The sequence below is a fragment of the Chiloscyllium plagiosum genome, chromosome 51, assembly GCF_004010195.1.
Source record: "Chiloscyllium plagiosum isolate BGI_BamShark_2017 chromosome 51, ASM401019v2, whole genome shotgun sequence".
NCBI classification, from domain to species: Eukaryota; Metazoa; Chordata; class Chondrichthyes; order Orectolobiformes; family Hemiscylliidae; genus Chiloscyllium; species Chiloscyllium plagiosum.
Genome location: NC_057760.1, coordinates 4,411,876 through 4,431,418, shown reverse-complemented (window position 1 = coordinate 4,431,418; position 19,543 = coordinate 4,411,876). Strand labels below are relative to the sequence as shown.

At 44.1% G+C, this 19,543-nt stretch overlaps 2 protein-coding genes across 3 annotated transcripts in view; one reads left to right on the top strand and one right to left on the bottom strand.

Moving 5' to 3' along the window:
* The window catches only part of LOC122544743 (estrogen-related receptor gamma-like), a 39,647-nt gene extending 32,662 nt beyond the window's left edge, over positions 1 to 6,985 (top strand). For both annotated transcript variants that reach the window (XM_043684062.1, XM_043684063.1), the window contains 2 exons: positions 802 to 1,071; positions 6,319 to 6,985. In XM_043684062.1, coding sequence (XP_043539997.1) covers positions 802 to 1,071; positions 6,319 to 6,563 — 515 coding nt within the window. In that variant the 3' untranslated portion in view covers positions 6,564 to 6,985. The remainder of the gene's footprint in view (positions 1 to 801; positions 1,072 to 6,318) is intronic.
* An 8,368-nt stretch (positions 6,986 to 15,353) lies between these two features.
* The window catches only part of shkbp1 (SH3KBP1 binding protein 1), a 42,838-nt gene continuing 38,648 nt past the window's right edge, over positions 15,354 to 19,543 (bottom strand). The window contains exon 18 of the mRNA XM_043684061.1: positions 15,354 to 16,482. Coding sequence (XP_043539996.1) covers positions 15,900 to 16,482 — 583 coding nt within the window. The 3' untranslated portion in view covers positions 15,354 to 15,899. The remainder of the gene's footprint in view (positions 16,483 to 19,543) is intronic.

The following is a 19,543-nucleotide window of genomic DNA, read 5'->3' as shown; positions in this document are numbered from 1 at the left end:
CCAGCCATGTGTAAGTCCAGTGATGGAGCTGAAATGAAAACTGTCATCTGGAGGTCAGTTTGATCTGAATGCAGATGCCAGTGTTTAATGCTTCAGGAAGATTTCTTATTTTTGCACACCTTAAAAATGCTGAGTCTATATTTTGATACTCAGTACTTTTTGTGTTCTTGGTAAACAAGGGTGTGTCATCTTGAGAGATTTTGTACCCACGCTTTAAATTAACATTCGTTTTCAAAAGGTCATACATCAGATTTTAGAGCCCTTTCTCACCCGCTCCACATCCCGTTGCTCACCCACTTTCCAACACTACCCCTCCCTCCATGCTTTCACTCCCTTCTCCTCCCAGGGTCCCTTCACCACCCCATGCACCCTCCCCCAAAACTTATCCTTCTCTCCCTTTATCCTCACTATGACTCTTTCTCCCAACCCCTGCACCTTTTGCACCCCAGTATCCCCCATCCATGTCAAACAGCATCTGTTCTATTCTCCCTCAGTCCCTGCTTTTCCCTCCTTCCACATTTACCTCTTCCTCCACTGCCCATCCTCATTTCTTCCCATCAATTACCAGGTTGGAAGATCTGGCCTGCTTCCTGGAATATGGGAGCGGATCAGGTTCAGACAGCTCCAGGAGAGCACAGTCCCAGCAGGAAGGGACAAGCTGCCAGCACGATGTTGATTGGCAGAATGGGCAGCCCAGGACAGGACACCCAATCCTGAGGGGACACCACTCAATGTGACACTTCCTGAAGTGGCAGCTTGCAAAAATGTTCACTGATCTCAATTTGTCTCGATTCTACCCAGGTTTCTCCGCCCTTTCGTTGGGAGATCAGATGGGTCTCCTGCAGAGTGCCTGGATGGAGGTCCTGATCCTGGGGCTTGTGTTCCGCTCACTGCCCTATGAAGAAGGATTGGTTTATGCTGATAATTTAGTCCTTGAGCGGGAACAGTGTCGAGTGGTTGGATTACTTGACCTATATTGCACAATCCTCCAACTGATCACAAAATACCGTAAGCTTCAGCTTGACAAGGAAGAGTTTGTGACACTGAAAGCCATGGCTCTGGCTAACTCAGGTATGAATCCTCAATCATCACTCCCAACCTCAGTCCAACTCGTCCACACTGACCAGATATCCTAAAATAATCGAGTCCCATTTGCCAACATGTGGCCCATATCCCTCTAAACCCTTCCTATTCATATACCCATCCAGATGCCTTTTAAGTGTTGTGATTGTACCAGCCTCCACCACTTCCTCTGGCACTCATTCCATACACGCACCATCCTCTGTGAGAAAAAGTTGCCCTTCAGGTTCTTTTTATATCTTTTCCCTCTCACCCTAAATCTATGCCCTTTAGTTCTGGACTTCCACACCCGAGGGAAAAGACCTTGTCTATTTATCTTATCCATGCCCCTCCTGATTTTATAAACTTCTATAAGGTCACCCCTCAGCCTCTGACGCTCCAGGGAAAATAGCCCCAGCCTATTCTGCCCCTCCCTATAGCTCAAACCCTCCAGTCCCAGAATCATGAATTCACCCAACAGGCAATTGAGGACTTTTAATTCAGTGTATCACATGACCTTTGGTTAAAAAGGCCAATTTCAGAAAATGATGACCACAGACCTTTGGATTTTTGTAAACACCCATCTGGTTCATTAATGTCCTTTAAAGTAGGATCAGTTATCCTTAACCAGTGTGACCCACACTTGACTCTAGATCCACACATTCAGCCCCTTGAGTCTGTTCTTGCATTCAGTTGGCTAATCTGATTGTGGCCTTCATATTCCTTTCTGTTCACATAGCCCTTGACTCTCTTGTCAATCATACAACTGTCCAACTCAGCCTTGAACATATTCAATGACCCAGCCTCCACTGCTCCCTGGGGAAGGGAATTCCAAATACTGAGAACTCTTCTGATATTATGAAGAAATATCTCTTCATCCCCTTCTTATTTTTAAACTGTACCCTTGTTCTAGACTCTCCAGCAGGAAGTTACATCTTCACAACATCCACCCTGTCAAACCTTCTTGGAACCAATTATGTTTTAATAAGATCATCTCTCATTCTTCTAAACTCCAATGAGTCTGAACACAACCTATTCAATCTTTCCTCATAAGACAATCCTTTCATTCCAGGAATTAGTCAAGTGAACCTTCTCTGAACTGTGTCTGGTACAAGTGTATTCCTTAATAAGTTTGGAGACCAAAACACTACATAGTATTAAAGATGTTATCTCAATCATGTCCAGTAGAGTAGGGCCGACTTCCTAACTTTTATCCTTCTAATCACTTGTATCTTTTATTTTATTCAGTCATGGAATGTGGGCATTGCTGAGTGGGCCAGTACTCATTGCCCATCTCTAGTTACATGCTGACTGTTTGTGATTTATGTGACAGGAACTGAGACTCCTCCATCTTCCTATTAAAGTTATTTTAAAGCCCCCTCTAAAGCTCTAGTCTTATGAGTCCCAGCACCATTGAAACAAAGATCATCACAATGATAACAGCTCCCACTTTCCAGAGGTTGACCAAATTGATTCTTGGGATGGCCGGGTGATTGAACTCTGATAAAGAGTCATCTAGATTCAAAATGTTAGCTTGCTGTTTCTCCATGGTTGCTGCCTGACCTGTTGTGATTTCCAGTATTTTTTGTTTTGAGTTAGTTAGGATTGTATTCACTGAAGTTTAGAAGACTGAGAGGGGATCTCATAGAAACATATAAAATTCTAACAGGACTAAACAGGTCAGATGCAGGAAGCGTGTTCCTGATGGTGGGAGATTAGGGATCATTGTTTAAAGTTAAGGAACAAACCTTTTAGACTAAAACATGTGGTCACCATGGATCCCACAAGCATCCCATACATGGTACAGCTGCAACACATCTACCTACCCAAATATTTATGTGGCATTCGTCAAATTTAGAAATATCACAAAACTGGTGGTTGATTTTCAGCTGCATTTTGAAGTATTTGAACAATGCATGGTGGCTCAGTGGTTAGCACTGTTGCCTCACAGCACCAGGGACCCAGGTTCAATTCCAGCCTCAGGCAACTGTCTGTGTGGAGTTTGCACATTCTCTGTGTCTCTGTGTGGGTTTCCTCCCACAGTCCAAAGATGTGCAGGTTAGGTGAATTAACCGTGCTAAATTATTCATTGTGTTCAGGAATGTGTAGGTTAGGTGCATTAGTTAGGTATAAATGTAGAGTAATAGGGTAGGGGTAATGGGCCTAGGTGGGTTACTTTTCAGAGGGTAGGTGTGGACTTGTTAGGCAAAATTGCCTTTTTCCACACTGTAAGGATTCTATGATATCACTCAGCTATATTAAGAAGGTGAGTCACCATTAACTTCTCAGGGGCAGTTAAGGGTGTAACTCACATCCCACAAATGAACAAAACCAGTGCTTCCTGCTGTTCGCACTTCAAGTCATTTAGTCATTTGTGCACTTTCCCAAGACAGATCCTTGCCCTCTTATTTGCTGAGGCTTCACCGTCAGCTGTTGCTTGGCAGTTTTTGTAAACAGTGGCTATTCCATTCCCTCGGTGTGTATCTCAGTGACCAAACCAGTAACCGTTTTGCCTATTGAGCTAACTGCCAACCACCCCCACCAACCTCTGCAATTCAAGACCAGCTATCAGTGTTATTCCTGTTGTGTATGCTGACAGTATAACAGAGAGTGTACTATAAGAGAATCTTGGACTGAAACAGACAGGGTGTGTAACTGAGAATGGAGTCTAGGTGTGGTTATAACAAAATTCAATCAGGCTTCATTTCCTGGTGGTTTCTGTTGCATGATTATGAGGATTCCAACTCCTTTTGACTTTCCTTTTCAATCCCAATTCTTTGTCAAGGGCATCTCTTTTTCTGGTGAAGTCTCGAAGCTGTTGGCGTGGCATGTTAATGAGAAAAGGATGGTGTGTGCACCAACTGTGGAGTCTGCAAAGCGACAAAGCACGAGACACAACCCTTTTGTGCATTTGCTAAACATTGTTTGCTAAAAGGAAGCAGATGACCGATAAAGTTATTGACATATGTCACTTCCTAAGCAAGGGACGTGAGCAATTGTATTGACAGAAAGCCTATTGGAGGGAGCTGCTGTCTAATCCTCAATGTCACTATCTCCAATAGCCTAGAATAATAATAAAAAACCATCAAGGCATGGCCAGAGAGAGAGAGAACAGATTGTGTGAACCTGCTCGGGTCTAACAGATGTAAAGGATTGGGGGAATGAAGAAAAGAGAGAGATTGATTTTGTAATTAAGAGTTCATCAATCTCATTGATTGACACAATATTATTACTTTGCCATTTACATTCGTCCACAGAGTAAACCATTCCAAATAGTGAGGGTACACAAGGGGGAGAGGGAGGTAGTGAGGATACACAATGGAGAAGGGTGGGGGTAGAGAGAGGATGAGGGGGAGCAGTAGAGGGAGGCAGAGACTGAGGGGAAAGTGAAGTGTTGAGAGTAAATGAGGGAGATGGGAAGTGACTAAGAGCATGCTTGAGGAATGGGGAGTGTGAGGGAAGTGGAAAGAGATGGAGGAGTGAGCAGGGAAGGCTGAGGAGGAATAGAATGAGTGTGGAACAAGAGAATGCAAAGAAGGGTAAGGGATAACTTCAGTCTTTCTCTCTCTGAATGAGGCTGCCAGCCTCTATCCGTATTTTTTCCAATAAATTTTTATTCATTTATTTTCTCATTTTGTTAATCACTGGGAGCACCACCATGGGGTCGGCAGGTGGAAGGGCATTACTTTGGAAGAGTGGAAGGTCCTCAGTCAACAGTTGGGCCAGCAGCGAGAGAGTTCAACTTTCCACAAGCTCCAGGGTTCACTCAGAACCAGGGAAACAGAAGGGAGTGACACCCCGACTGAGACATTAGCTCCACTTCCACTGATCCCTGCTCACCAACCCCTCCATACAGGCCTTACACCCACACCTCACCGATCCCTATTCCCAACCTCCACAGAAACATTATCCCCATTCGCGAGTTTTGAGAAGATTTGTAGCTCAGGTTGAGGTTCTGGATGTAGGTTTGTTTGCTGAGCTGGAAGGTTCATTTTCAGACGTTTTGTCATCTGATGTCATTTGCATGTCATGTCATTTACAAAATACCTTGAAAGAATTGTAACAAACACTACATTGAACAAACAGGCAGAAAACTAGCCACCAGGATACATGAACATCAACTAACCACAAAAAGAAATTACCCACACTCACTAGTATCCTTACATACAGATAAGGAAGGACACCACTTCGAGTGGGACAACACATCCATCAAGGACAAGCCAAACAAGACAGGCACAAGAATTCCTAGAAGCATGGCATTCCAACCGGAACTCTATCAACAAGCCCATTGACTTGGATCCCATTTACCAACCCCTGAGAAAAAGAACAGGAATTGACGTCACCACAGGAACTGACATCACCAACCCAAGGAAACCCAAAAATATCAGTAGAAAGCAGACTACACCACAAGTGCTTCAGCTGGAGGCTCACTGAAGATGTTACCTAGTATGGTGACGAAACATCTTAAAACGAAGCTTCCAGCTTAGCATGCAAACCTACATCTAGAACATTACCCTCATCCCATATTGACCCCGTTCCCCACCCTCGCGGTCATTACACTTACTTCCCCTTTGAGGCGTTATCCACACATATCACCATCCTGACTCCCACCCCAGAGAGATGTTACCCCTACACACCACCATCCTCCACTGATCCCAGTTCCTCACCCCCAGATGTTAACCTCTCCCCCACCATCCCCAATGATCCCTGGTCCCACCCCACAGAAACATATAGCCCCAGTAAAGCCCATGCCACACAAACTTCTCCCAACTTCCCCTCCCACCTCCACACAGTATCCAACACCTGTCTAGACAGCCCCAAGTCCCTCATCCTCAATCCCACCAATGGCCCCTGACTCCACATCCACACTTTGCACTGCTGGATGGGAGAGGAGGGCACCCCTTCAAACACTGCGGCAGACCCCTAGGGAGCAATTGGAGCATATCAGTGTGTGGCAAAAGTGAGGATTGCAGATGCTGGGGATTAAAGCAGAGAGTGTGGTGCTGGAAAAGCAAAGCAGGTCAGGCAGCATCTGAGGAGCAGGAAAATCGACGTTTTGGACAAAAGCCTGATGAAGGGCTTGATTGTCGATTTTCCTGCTCCTCGGATGCTGCCTGACCTGCTGTGCTTTTCCACACCACACTCTTGGCGCACATCAGTGTGTGGTCAATGGCCTTTGTATAGCTCTGTTCGGGGGAAGGGTAAACCAGGGTAAAACCACCAGCAAACTGTCTCATATGTTCCTCAATTTGATCGCAGACTCAATGAGTATTGAGAACGTTGAGGCCATTCAGAATCTGCAGGATCTCCTCCATGAAGCTCTGCAGGACTACGAGACAAACCAGCATTTGGCAGATCCTCACCGCAGTGGCAAATTACTGATGACTTTACCCCTTCTCCGGCAAACTGCAAACAAAGCCATACAGAGCTTCCGGAGAGTGGTGACAGAGGGTAAGGTGCCAATGCACAAACTATTCCTTGAGATGCTGGAAGCTAAAGCCTAAAAGCTGGAGTTCAGAGTCTGCCTCAACATCTGCCCCTCAAAGACTGACCAGCTGTGAACTGCAACTGAAGGAATTAGTGGAACTGGATTGCCTCTTGGGGCGTTCTTTCTGAATGCATGGCTTCTTTGTGTGCACTGTAACCCAGTCTTGTTGTGACAAAGGCTAATCTGCCCACAGTCACAGCACACCATAGGAGGTCCTCATTATGCAACTTCCACAAACCCACACTGCTGATACGTAACATAAAAGATTTTCAAGAACTGTAAAGTTTATTTAACAAAGTCACAATAAAAATGGAAAAAATTAAGTCAGACTCTCCTCGTGATGTGATTACTAGCTTTCCATTTTAATTCATTTATAAATACCTTGTTTACCTTTCATTTGCATCTGAGTCCTGTATTCCTTTAGTTAAAATATCCCTTTAATATAAACACAAATTGAGAAAAATCTACTTTAACGAATTGAGTTGCTTTCTGATCCTTTCCTGGAAGCTGGGATCTTCCGATGTTCACCAGATCCCAGGAACATCCTGCCTGAACTTTCAATTTACCATGTCTCATGCTCCAGTATCTCCCAGTTTTTTGTTCTTCTATTTATTCTTTCATCTTCTCTGAGAACAGAATTGTACTTTGGAATCAGTGCAAAGAACAGTCCAGTTCCTGTTCCATTAGAGTTAGGGTTAAAGCATTTGGTTGAATCGATTTGGACTGCATTTCAATCCTGACCACTTGGTGCCTAATTATGTTTCAGTTTTTTTTGAGTCCCAGGAACTGAAATCCTGGAATCTGAACCCAAAGAGTAAACTTTCCCAAAATTCTCAGGCCCAGACTTTAGGCAAGCTGACACGTGACAGGGACTTCCTTTTGCTGTGAGAGAGCGAGTGTATGAGACAGATTGAGAAAGACGGTGTGAGAATATGAGACAGTGAGTTCGCCTCCAGCTTTTTGGAAAAGGCCAGAAGTGCAGCTCCCTGTTTGGGGTCAGCATCAGCCCAAAGTGACCTGAATGGAGGCAGCAATGAAGGTTAGTGCAATGGGTGACACTGAACCTGGCTGCAGTGAGGGAAAAGGATGAACCATCTCCTGTCCTCTACAAGGGTATTCACTGTCTGCCCCTTACAAACTGACAGCTGGAGGTGGGGTGGAGGTGGATTCACTCCCTGATACCGAATTGGTGATAGCCTCTATCAACGTTTCACCAGTGATTGGACTTGCCTTTCCCAAACATGATGCCTCAATCAGAACAGTAAGTACAAAAACCAGTAACAAGCAACTTCTTTCAGACAGGACTTCCTTCAAACAGGAAGAGAGCTGTTCAAGAAGGGGAGTAGGGATAACCCTAGTAACTATAGGCCGGTGAGTCTCACTTCTGTTGTGGGCAAAATCTTAGAGAGAATTGTAAGGGATAGGATTTATGAACATCTGGATAGGAATAATGTGATCAAGGATAGTCAGCATGGTTTTGTGAAGGGCAGGTCGTGCCTCACAAACCTTATTGAATTCAGGTGATGGTAGGCAATGCATAAACTCAGAATGAAAAGTCAGTCAGCCTAACATTAATAGTAAGGAAATTATTCAAGACAATAATCCAGTACAAAGTGAACCTGAATTTGGAACAGCATGGTTAAATGAAAGGCAACATGGCTTTTTTAAAATCATATTTGACTAACTTGATTCAGTTCTTTGATGTAGCCAGTGAAAGAGGTGCAGTTGATATTATGAATATGGAAATGTGGAAGATGTTTGACAAGGTATTCAATGGACTTGTTAATAAAAGTAAAGCCCATGGGATTTTAAAAAAAGAAGCCAGCAGAATGAATTCAAAATAAAGGACAGAAAATAGAGAGTAGCAGTGAATACTGATGTTTCAGACTGGAGGAAAGTGTAGCATGATGCTCCCCAGGAGTTGCTATGAGGGCTATTGCTCTTTTTGATGTGTATTAATGACTGGGACGTGGGTAGATGGGGCATAATTTTAAAGTTTGTGCACGATAATCAACTAAAATATGTACTAAGTAATGAGGAAGATAATTACAGGCTTCAGAAGGACGTAAACTAATAAAATGCACAGACACTTGGCAGAAAATATTTAGTGCACAGAGCACAAAGTATTATATTTTGGTAGAAAGAACGAAGAGAGGTGGTGATACAGTTTTAAAGGTGCTCAAAGCAGGGAGACATAGGGCTGCATAAGGTCAAGAAGGCAGATGAATTAAAGCTGATGTGATCCTTGGCTTTATTTGTACAGAAATAGAATAAAAAAAGACATTATACTAAAACGCTAATCACACCTCCATTAATGTATTGTGTTCATTTCTGGACATCACACTTTCTTTACTCAGCGAGTCGTGAGTTCATGGAATGCCCTGCCAGTAGCAGTGGTGGATTCTCCCTCATTATGGGCATTTAAGCGGGCATTGGATAGGCATTTGGAGGATAGTGGGCTAGTGTAGGTTAGGTGGGCTTGGATCGGCGCAACATCGAGGGCCGAAGGGCCTGTACTGCGCTGTATTCTTCTATGTTCCACGTTCCAGAGACAGGGACACAGGCACACAAATCCATGCACACTATAATCAAAATCTGTTCTTGAATCAAAATGAATCTGAGCTGGAGTAAATGCCCAAGTGCTGTTTTTTTTCTGGCTCTCCAGTTGGTAACACGTAAACCCTTTGAGATTTGGTCCCTGTTTAATTTATTTCTGACCACATAAGACTAATCATCAGCTAATAGTGTAATATTTTAATTTCAATATTTAATTAACTTCCCTTTGAATCTATTAAAATTAATTATCTATATCCCATACTTCATTAAGAAGCTGTCATTTTTTGTGCTGGCCCACTTCCTTTTAACCTGGCACTGTAGTGAAATTGGATTTAACCCTTCACACTCCAAGGTCCGTGGGATCAAAGTTGGGGAATTAGCTTAATATCTCATCTGGAATACAGCATTGCCAACAGTGCAGCACTCCTTCAGTCGTGACCCTGCAACAGCGCAGCACTCTCACAACATTGGCCTTCAATGGCGATGATGATGATGGAACAGTCAGTGATCAGGATGAGAAGCACTGCCTCAGGCTGAGGCTTTCCACAGAGAATTGGATTTATATCCATTGGTCATGGTAAAAAGTTGGAGGAGTGTGATCAGAGGAGCTGCTGATGCAGACACATTAGCCTTTCTCTGTGCTGTAACTGTAGATTACATGAGTATAGCTTAAAAATGTGTTGCTGGAAAAGCGCAGGTCAGGCTGCATCAAAGGAACAGGAGAATCAATGTTTTGGGCATAAGCCCTTCTTCAGGAATGAGGAATTCCTGAAGAAGGGCTTATGCCCGAAACGTCAATTCTCCTGTTCCTTTGATGCTGCCTGACCTGCTGCGCTTTTCCAGCAACACATTTTTAAGCTCTGATCTCCAGCATCTGCAGTCCTCACTTTCTCCCGATTACATGAGTATAGACCACTATCTGTTTTAGGATTAGTTGAATGAAGTAAATGTCAGCCACTGAACTTGACAGACAATGGGTTCTTTCTCCTGAAAAACATCGATCATACTTCACAGGAATATGGGATTTCTGAGGCCTTTTCAAAAAAGGTCCTTCGAACCAACTCCACCATTCATGATCATAGCTTGTCATTCAACTCAGTCCCCTGTTCCTGCTTTCTCCCCATAACCTTTGATCCCTTTAGTCCTAACAACTATATCCAACTCTTTCTTGAAAACATTCCATCTCTATTCCATGTTCAACCTTGAATGCTTTTTGGCAGAGAATTTCACCATGGGTTGAGCGCCCAGGTTCTGGACACTCAGTCATTACAAACATCCTTCCTGTGTCTAACCTGCCTAATCCTATTAGAATTCTATAAGCTTCTATGAGAATTCCATATCCCACCAACACACCCCCACTCCCATCCCAAACCCCAATTCTTCAGTTAACTTGATGTCAGCCCAGAAACTTGTGGATTTAACAGGTTGTGTACATGTCAATGTTCAGATCAGAACTGAACACGCAGCTTCTGGTAACAAACACAGGAACATCAGGTAATTTTTGCTACCAAGACATTCGCAAGACTAATGGGAACAGGCAGGAAATATAACCAAACTTGCACCGAGATTTTATTCATGTTTGGGGATTGCATTCTAGTATTCATTAGGGGATTGGCTGACTGTAACTGAAAGGCTTAAAGATGAAGATTTCATGCTTTGGGAAGATCTTCCACACACATCATAAAAACCTAGGCCTCGATTCCTATGAAATTATCCCAATTAAATCAAATTCTACCTTACCGTACTGTTATCGTTTCTCACTTGTCTTCTGAACTGCATCTCTTTTCAACTATTCCAAAGGAAGCCAACCTCTTCTCTCTGGAGTAACATGTAAATAAGTTTCATCACCCTGCTATTAGCAAACTTTATTGCCATCTTGTGGAGAACTTTCAGGTTTTTACAATTCCATAAAGTTTTCAGAAGGCCCATTCTGTACAACTTCCTGGTTCTCAGAGTGATCATCTATCCCCCAGACCATTATTGCCACATGATGGTGCATATGACCCCCATCAAGTAAAACCTCCTCTTCCCTTCAAATTGTTTCAGAACTCCAGAATTTTACTCACTCACTCAGGTCTTTAATTTACTCGTCGTTTCCTAATACCACCTAATCTTTACTGCCTTAACCTTGTGGCCTATTATGGGGTTTCATAAATTATCAATGCATGATCCTATTCCAGTCATGACTTTTCTACTGTGGAAGCCTTTGGTCCTCCAGAGTTGACAATTCCATGGCAAGTATAGAGGTTGGTGAAGGTCTAGACCCAACTAATCTAAACGTGCTCCTGATCAGACCCCATAGCCTGGCCTCTGTGAACGCAAGGTCCTGCAAGATTCCTAATTCACAGCCAGACTTTGATCACATTTCCTCATCACATCTGTGGGCACCCACCTCCACAGGCTCCTTATGAAATCACCCCTTAAATTTTATAATTCTCTTTTTTGCTTTTAAAGGCTTCATCCCTCCCCAACTTGGATATCTCCTCCAACCCCAAACCTTTTGTTTTCACATTTCCAACTGCGGCATTGAGTGGCCCCAGCAGAGAAGGGCAAACAAAAGAGTGACCAATCTGGGAATTTAGCGAGAGTGGGAATCCTCGAATAACTATGATGGGAAAAAGTGAAATCTATTTTTAAATCTTTTGAATTGAACAGTTCACTTTAAAGGCCGTAAGAGTCTTAGAATGGCAAGGTAGGAAGCGGTGCATGGTATTGTCATTTAACTAGTAATCCAAGGTTAGGGGATAACGGATGAATCAGGAGCAGGAGGTGGTCATTTGCCCTGACAAGTCTTCGCTGACAATCAATAAGATAATGGTTGATCAGTTAGTTTCATTTTCCACATTCCCACCTGTATTGCTGCATTTAAAGATGGACTGCTTCAGTACCTGAATGTGTACTGTTCAGCACCAATCATCAGCAAACATCCCCACTTCTGACCTTATGATAGAGGGACGGTCACTGATGAAGCAGGTGAAGATGGTTGGGCCTAGGACAATAGTCTGAGGACAGTATTACGGTGGCAGAAAAGACATTTCATGAGGACTCATCTACTGAGGTAGTATGGGCTGAGGTTAGAAACAGGAAAGGAGGGGTCACCCTGTTGGGAGTTTTCTGTCCACCCTATCTAACCCTCTGATTATCTTATATCTCAATTAAGTCAGCTCTCAATCTTCTCTCTAATGAGAACAGCCTCAACCTTTCCTCATAAGACATTCCCTCCAGACCCGGCAACATCCCAGTAAATCTCCTCTGAACCCTTTCCAAAGCTTGCACATTCTTCCTATAATGCGGTGACCAGATCTGTATGCAATACCCCAAGTGCAGCCACACCAGATATTTATAAAGCTGCAGCATGGCTCCGAAACTCAAATCGCTCTACCAATAAAACCTAACACATCATATGCCTTCTTAACATCCCCTATAAACCTGGGTGGCAACTTTCAGGGATCTATGCACATGGACACCAAGATCTCTGTTTATCTACAATACCAAGAACCTTACCATTCGTCCAGTACTCTGCACTCCTGTTACTCCTTCCAAAGTGAACCATCTCACTCTTTTCCACATGACGCTCCACTTTCCACCTCTCAGCCCAGCTCTGCAGCTTATCGATGTTCCTCTGTAACCTACAACATCCTTCAGCACTACCCACAACTGTACCAACCTTAATGCCATCCGCAACTTTACTAACCCATCCTTCTATGTCCTCATCCAGGTCAATTATATATTTAAAAAATGACAAACAGCAGTGGCCCCAAAACACTTCTTTATGGTGCACCACCAGTAACTGAACTCCAGGATGAATACTTCCCATCAACCACCACCCTCTCTCTTCTTTCAGCTAGAGAATTTCTGACCCAAACCACTAAATTACCTTCAATCCCATGCCTGTGTATTTTGTGCAGGAGCCTACCATGGGGAACCTTATCAAACACCTTACTGAAATCCATATACACCACATCAACCACTTTACCCTCATCCACCTGTTTGGTCACCTTCTTAAAGAACGCAATAAGGTTTGTGAGGCATGATTACCCTTCACAAAACCATGTTGACTATCCCTAATCAACTTATTCCCATCGAGATGATTATAAATACTCTCTCTTATAACCCTTTCCAACAATTTACCCACAACTGAAGAAAGACTCACTGGTCTATAATTACCAGGGGTTGTCTCTACTCCCCTTCTTGAACAAGGGAACATTTGCTTACCTCCAGTCTTCTGGCACTATTGCTGTAGATGATAACGACATAAAGATTAAAGTTAAAGGCTCTGCAATCTTCTCCCTGGCTTCCCAGAGAATCCTAGGATAAATCCCATTCAGACCAGGACATTTATCTATTTTCACATTTTGCAGAATTGCTAACATCTCCTCCTTATGAACCTCAATCCAGTCTAGTCTAGTAGCCTGTAGCTCAATATCCTCCTGGACAACATTGTCTTTTTCCAGTGTGAATACTGATGAAAAATATTTGTTTTGCGCTTCCCATATCTCCTCTGACTCCATGTACAGCATCCCACTATTATATTTAATTGGCCCTAAGTTTACTCTCGTGTTGAGAATGTGGGGTGCTGGAAAAGCACAGCAGGTCAGGCAGCATCCAATCGACGTTTTGGGCATAAGCCACTCAACAGGATCTGACCTGCTGTGCTTTTCCAGCACCACACTCTCCATTGAGATCTCCAGCATCTGCAGTCCTCACTACCTCCTAATCTTTCTCTAGTCATTCTTTTATTCCTAATATACCTATACAAAGCCCTAGGATCACGGAAAATCCTATCTGCCAACAACTTCTCATGTCCCCTCCTGGCTCTTTTCAGCTCTCTCTTTAAGTCTTTCCTGGTTAACTTGTAACTCTCAAGCGCTGTAACTCAGCCTTCATGTCTCATCCTAACATAAGCCACCTTCTTTCTCTTGACAAGAGCTTCAACTTCTTTAGTAAACCACAGCTCCCTCACTTGACCACCTTCTCCCTGCCTGACAGGTACATACTTACCAATGACATGCAGTAGCTGTTCCTTGAATATGCTCCACATTTCTAATGTACCCATCCTCTGCAGTTTCCTTCCCAATCCTATGCATCCTAAATCTTGCCTTATCGCATCATAATTGCCTTTCCCCCAGCTGTAACTCTTGCACTACCCCTTTCCATCACTAAAGTAAACATAACCGAATTGTAGTCACTATCACCAAAGCGCTCACCTACCTCCAAATCTAACACCTGGCTGGGTTCATTACCCAGTAGCAAATCCAAGGTGGCCTCGGCCCTTGTTGGCAAGAAACCCTCCTGCACACATTGGACAAAAACTGACCCATCTAAAGTACTTGCACTATCGTAACCCCTGTCAATATTTGGACAGTTAAAGTCCCCCATAACTACCCTATTATTCTCGCTCCTAACCAGAAACATCTTTGCTATCCTTTCCTTTACATCTCTGGAACTATTCGGAGGGCTTATAGAAAACTCCCAATAGGGTGACCTCTCCTTTCCAGTTTCTAATCTCAGCCCATACTACCTCAGTAGACTAGTCCTCAAACATCCTTTCTGCAACCGTAATACTGTCCTTGATTAACAATGCCACACCTCCCATTTTGCCGTCTTCTCTGTTCTTAAATCCCGGAATGTGCAACAACCATTCCTGTCCCTGCTCTATCCATGTCTCTGAAATGGCCACAACATCGAAATCCCAGGTACCTATCCATGCTGCAAGTTCACCCACCTTACTCTTGGTGTTGAAGTAGACACACTTCAAACCAACTTCTTGCTTGCCAGTGCCTTCTTGCAACCTTGAAATCTTGTATCTGACCTCACTACTCTCAACCTCCTGTATACTGGAACTACAATTTAGGTTCCCATCCTCCTGCCGAATTAGTTAACACCCCATTCTGTGAATGAATTAAAAGAAAACTTGTTGATGATCAAGAGTAGACTAATGAAGCAGGAAGTGGCCAGGTTGAATTTGTCCTTTTTTTGTGCATGGGGCATATATGGGCTGTTTTGCGATGTTGTGGATAAATGATGTTCTTCACTTGAATTTAATGTCAACTGTCAACCTCTGTCCATAACATCAAAACACCTCCCACCATCATAGGAAATGTCACAGTGCATCAAGTTTACTCTATACATAGCCATTCAACAGTGAGAGTAAATGGAAGAGATCTGTCCATTGGTGAAAGACACTTCTGCAGTTCCAACACCAATAAATATTGTAAATAGCACCAACAGAAGTTGAAGAAACTTAAGAAATGCTTCAACTGTTTATTTCATTCAAAATCTGATTTGCAAACATTAAAAACTTTACCAATATAATGACTCATAAGCTGTCTGATCAAATCTCTTGTCCAGGACTAACAGGTTTTAATCCTTTAAGAGCTAACATTTCAGTTTTTCCAAAATGTGAACTGCTAAACAGCAAGAGTCTTCCACAGGTGGAAGTTTGAACATGAACGGAGGATAACACCAGATTCTGGGCATCAGAAACTCTCGATGTTCATTAAAAGCAGAACACGTGGATTAGCTGGGATCAGCTTTTGAGCCGGAATCTCGCTTCCCAAAACAGGGAAAAACAGTTGATTTGGGTTGGGTGATGTTTCTACTGATTCAGAACAGGATTTGCAATTGGAGGAGCCAGTTAGAAGTCAGAATGTGCAACAAAGATAGCTTGAAGATATCTGATGAACTGGCTACTGTGAACTAGTCAAGCTGCAAAACCTCATGCAAATGTATGAAAGGAGCTCACCAAGTGCATTGTTTGGGTTTCAGTGAAGCATCACTGGACGATGAGTGATAATCAAAATGAGGTCTCATTCATTCGGGGTCTGTTGGCAGTTGCTGACTCCATGGCTGGACTGAGGGGACTGGTTACTGACAACCGAGACTCTACAGAGGGACTTGCCGATGGCACATTGGAAGGGACAGTTCTAACGGATACTGTTGGACTGGGTGACGTAGCTTTTAGCCCCTGTACAGAATCAGACTGACCTGGAGTTCTATTCCTGTTCAATAATCTATCAGACTCATGGCTAAAACGACGGAGATCCATGGATCCATGGAATTCATTGCAACGTGCTAACTCTTGGCATCGCTCAACAAAGCTTCCTCTTTGCCCTGCCCTGCCATCCCCTTCTGCAATGGCATTTTCATTGCTTGGACCGTCCGCTCGGATGGAGGAGCTGCGTAATCTCACTTGCCTGGGGCTCCCACTGGGAACATCACCTTTATCCAATGAGGTCCGGCTGGAAACAGATGATTGCAGACTGCACACACTGGAAAACCGCTCCTGCAGTCTAAGCATCATGGGGCTGTCTCTCCGAATGCTACCAGTGCCATTCCGCAACAACTTTTCACGGAATCCATCAACAATCTGAAACTGGCTGTTTCAACAGAAAAAGGAAAGAATTGCAACAAAACAATTTCCACTTGAACACAAAGCACCATGATGCTATCCCAACTAAACACCACCATGTCTCTTGGAGATCACGTCCTTATGATAATACCCTCACTTCCTGCTGCATTTTTCCTGTTACAGTTTGTTCCCAATAGTATAAAGTTGAAAGATTAAATTGGACTATCTCCCTGGACATTAATGTAATATTAAAGGGTTCAACTGTACTGTCTTCCTCCAGAAACTGAACATTCTGGAAGTGGGTAGAGACGACATGCATGCAGGAATGTGGATGACTCCGACTCCATTGAGTCAGTCGTTTACCACTACTTCCCTACTATTATCAAATTAAACTCTCATTCGGCCCTTCCGTTCAGAAATACTTACATAGCCATCCCCCAGCCAATCAGGTTCAGTTGCGTGATCATCCCCGATACTGAAGCCTATCACAACTACATTGTCTGGGAAAGTAGCAGAGCTAGAACCCATTTGCAGGGCTGCCCCGAAGCTAGGACATATCACACTGATATTGTCTTGGGGAATCACAGAGTCAGGAAATCATTTGCATAACGTTTCTCTAGGATTAGGAACATTTACATTTACATTTTCTCCGAGGATGACCTCGTACTACCATTGTACCTGGGGTAACATGGTTATTGGGGTGGGGGAGTGGCCAGGGTATCTATGAGCATTACCAACTGACCTGTATAAAAGAGGATGTGTTTTCTTTGTCCGGGGGCCTCATTTTTACTCAACTTCGCATGACCAGCGAAGAGTGTCAGAGGGGTCAACTAGCTTGTACAAGCTTTAATAAATTAACTGTTTGCAGAAGTTGGTGCGTGCAAATTGCATCTCTTGTTGGAAACATCAGGAAAATAACCTAATATATGGTGCAGCGGTGGGACTCCAACATACGGAGTTTCCAGGCAGACTGAATAAGTTATCACCTACGTGTAGGTGGAGTGAGATGGATGGGCCCATAAGGTAACATCCACCTTGATCTCTCGCTCTAAACTTAAAACTCAGTCGACCTCTCGTCTCCTGGGACTCAATGGTGATGGAATCTTTGAGGTAATTGCACACCAACAAGTCGCTTTGTACAGAAAAGGTTTTTAAATCAGGGTTAGAGACCCCTAGGAAGCAGAGAGGTTGGAGCCCCCCCCCCCCCCCACCCTGGAATTCAGAGGCTAGAATCCCTCAATAGCAAGTTCAGAGCCTGGGATGCAGTACACCAGGTAAAGCAGCTTCATTGTGGCTGTCTCAGCACCTTGCCTTAAGAGGGGAAATCCCCCACGCAAAGGTCAGGAACGTGAAGCGGGTACGGAGACTGCCAGAAGTTCCATAGAAGTCAGTTAGAGAAAGAGAAAATATAACTATGGGGCAAACGTTAGATAAGTCAGGGACAGGAACCTCTTTGTATTGATTATGCCAGGATGACCCCCAGAACCAGAAATGACTCAGGCCTCTGTCAGGATGTTTAAATAAGAAATTGGGCAATGAAATCTGGCCACTAGGAGGGACGTGGGACATAGAGAAATGTTTAAAGGCCAATGAGGCAAACTACAAGCACAATGCAGGCACTCAGTGGAAAAGTTTAATAACTGCTGACGAATTGAAAGACAAATCTCAGCAGAGCAGCTGGGATAAAAACGCACGCCAGAAAGCGATTAAGTTATGTGATAACAAGGGTAACCGTAAGCCTTGGGCAGTGTTGAAGAGCCAGTGCGAGGACAAATGATCTAAATAAGAGAAGCCAAGAAAAGTTAAGAGGCACTAGACAGACCAATGAACCAGGATTAAAGCGCCAAACCCAGCTACCGGCCGACAGCAAAACGGAGGTACTTCTGGACGTGTGTGGTGTGCTGATATTTTTCCAAATTGGTGACACTGATGAGCCGGAGGAGGATTGGCAATTCCCACCCTCCAACCCCCCCACCCCCACCATTCAGCCACTACACCCTAGTACTCCTGCTTACGTCATGACACCCCAACCGCAAATGTGCCAGCCCACACCCACCACCCCTACTGTACCCTTCACATCCCCCACGCTCTATCCCTCAGCCACAGGGATGTCCTGACCAGTTCGAGACTCCTTAAAGCTTCGCTGACCCAGTCGCTTTCAGGATGCAATCAAACACTAAGAAAGACGAAGAGACAGGCCCTTTTGAGAAGTGCAGAGAACAGGGCACCACATCTTATAACTCCAACCCAGACAATGGCAGCGAGCATGACGGGCTCCACTATTACGACCCTGAGAGCATGGACTGGCCCAGAGAGGTAGCAAATGAATCAGCTAACCCCAGCCCATCTAACCAAAACAGAAACGGCTACGTCACCCACAAACACAAACAGAGACAGTTCCCTACCTCGACAGTCCCTAACCCAAACCCTGACGCAGCGGGAGTGGCCACTATACAGGTTTACACCCCCTGGAAACCCCAAGAGATGTGCTCGATCATGTCCCACACCCCTAACTGAAAGTCAATTCCAGAGGATTTCGCTGATTATGTTACAGGCACAATTCAAAAATTCAAATGGATCAAGCCACACCTCAGGAACTCTTCAGTCTGTGCTGCATGGCTTTGACCCCAAGCGAGGGTTCTAGGTGGAAAACCCAGTTAGGGGGTTACAATGATTGGGAGGCCTTTTCCAGAGCCATTCCCCAGCTGGGAAACAAATCCAGGCAATTAGGGGTGGGCTCTCCAGAGAACCCTACAACAACCGGTAGATGTAAACTAGAGCCTTGCAGTGCTGCCCAAAGCAGGAGGAGGCCAATTCAGATTTTTGGGATCGGTTTTGTTCTACATACTCCACCTATGCAGGGGCCACCGCTTATAATGCAGGAAATCCCTCGCCCCAGTTTAATACCCTACTATTACAATGTATTCCAGAGGGGATAGCTACTGCCATTAGAACCAACAATATTGATTGCCAGTAATATGTGAGCCCTCTTCTCATTTGTGGATGGGTGTTATCTGGCCATGGTCCTAAACAGGCTACGGTCAAGCATGAAATGATACAGTAGCACCACCCCCACCCCCTACATCAAA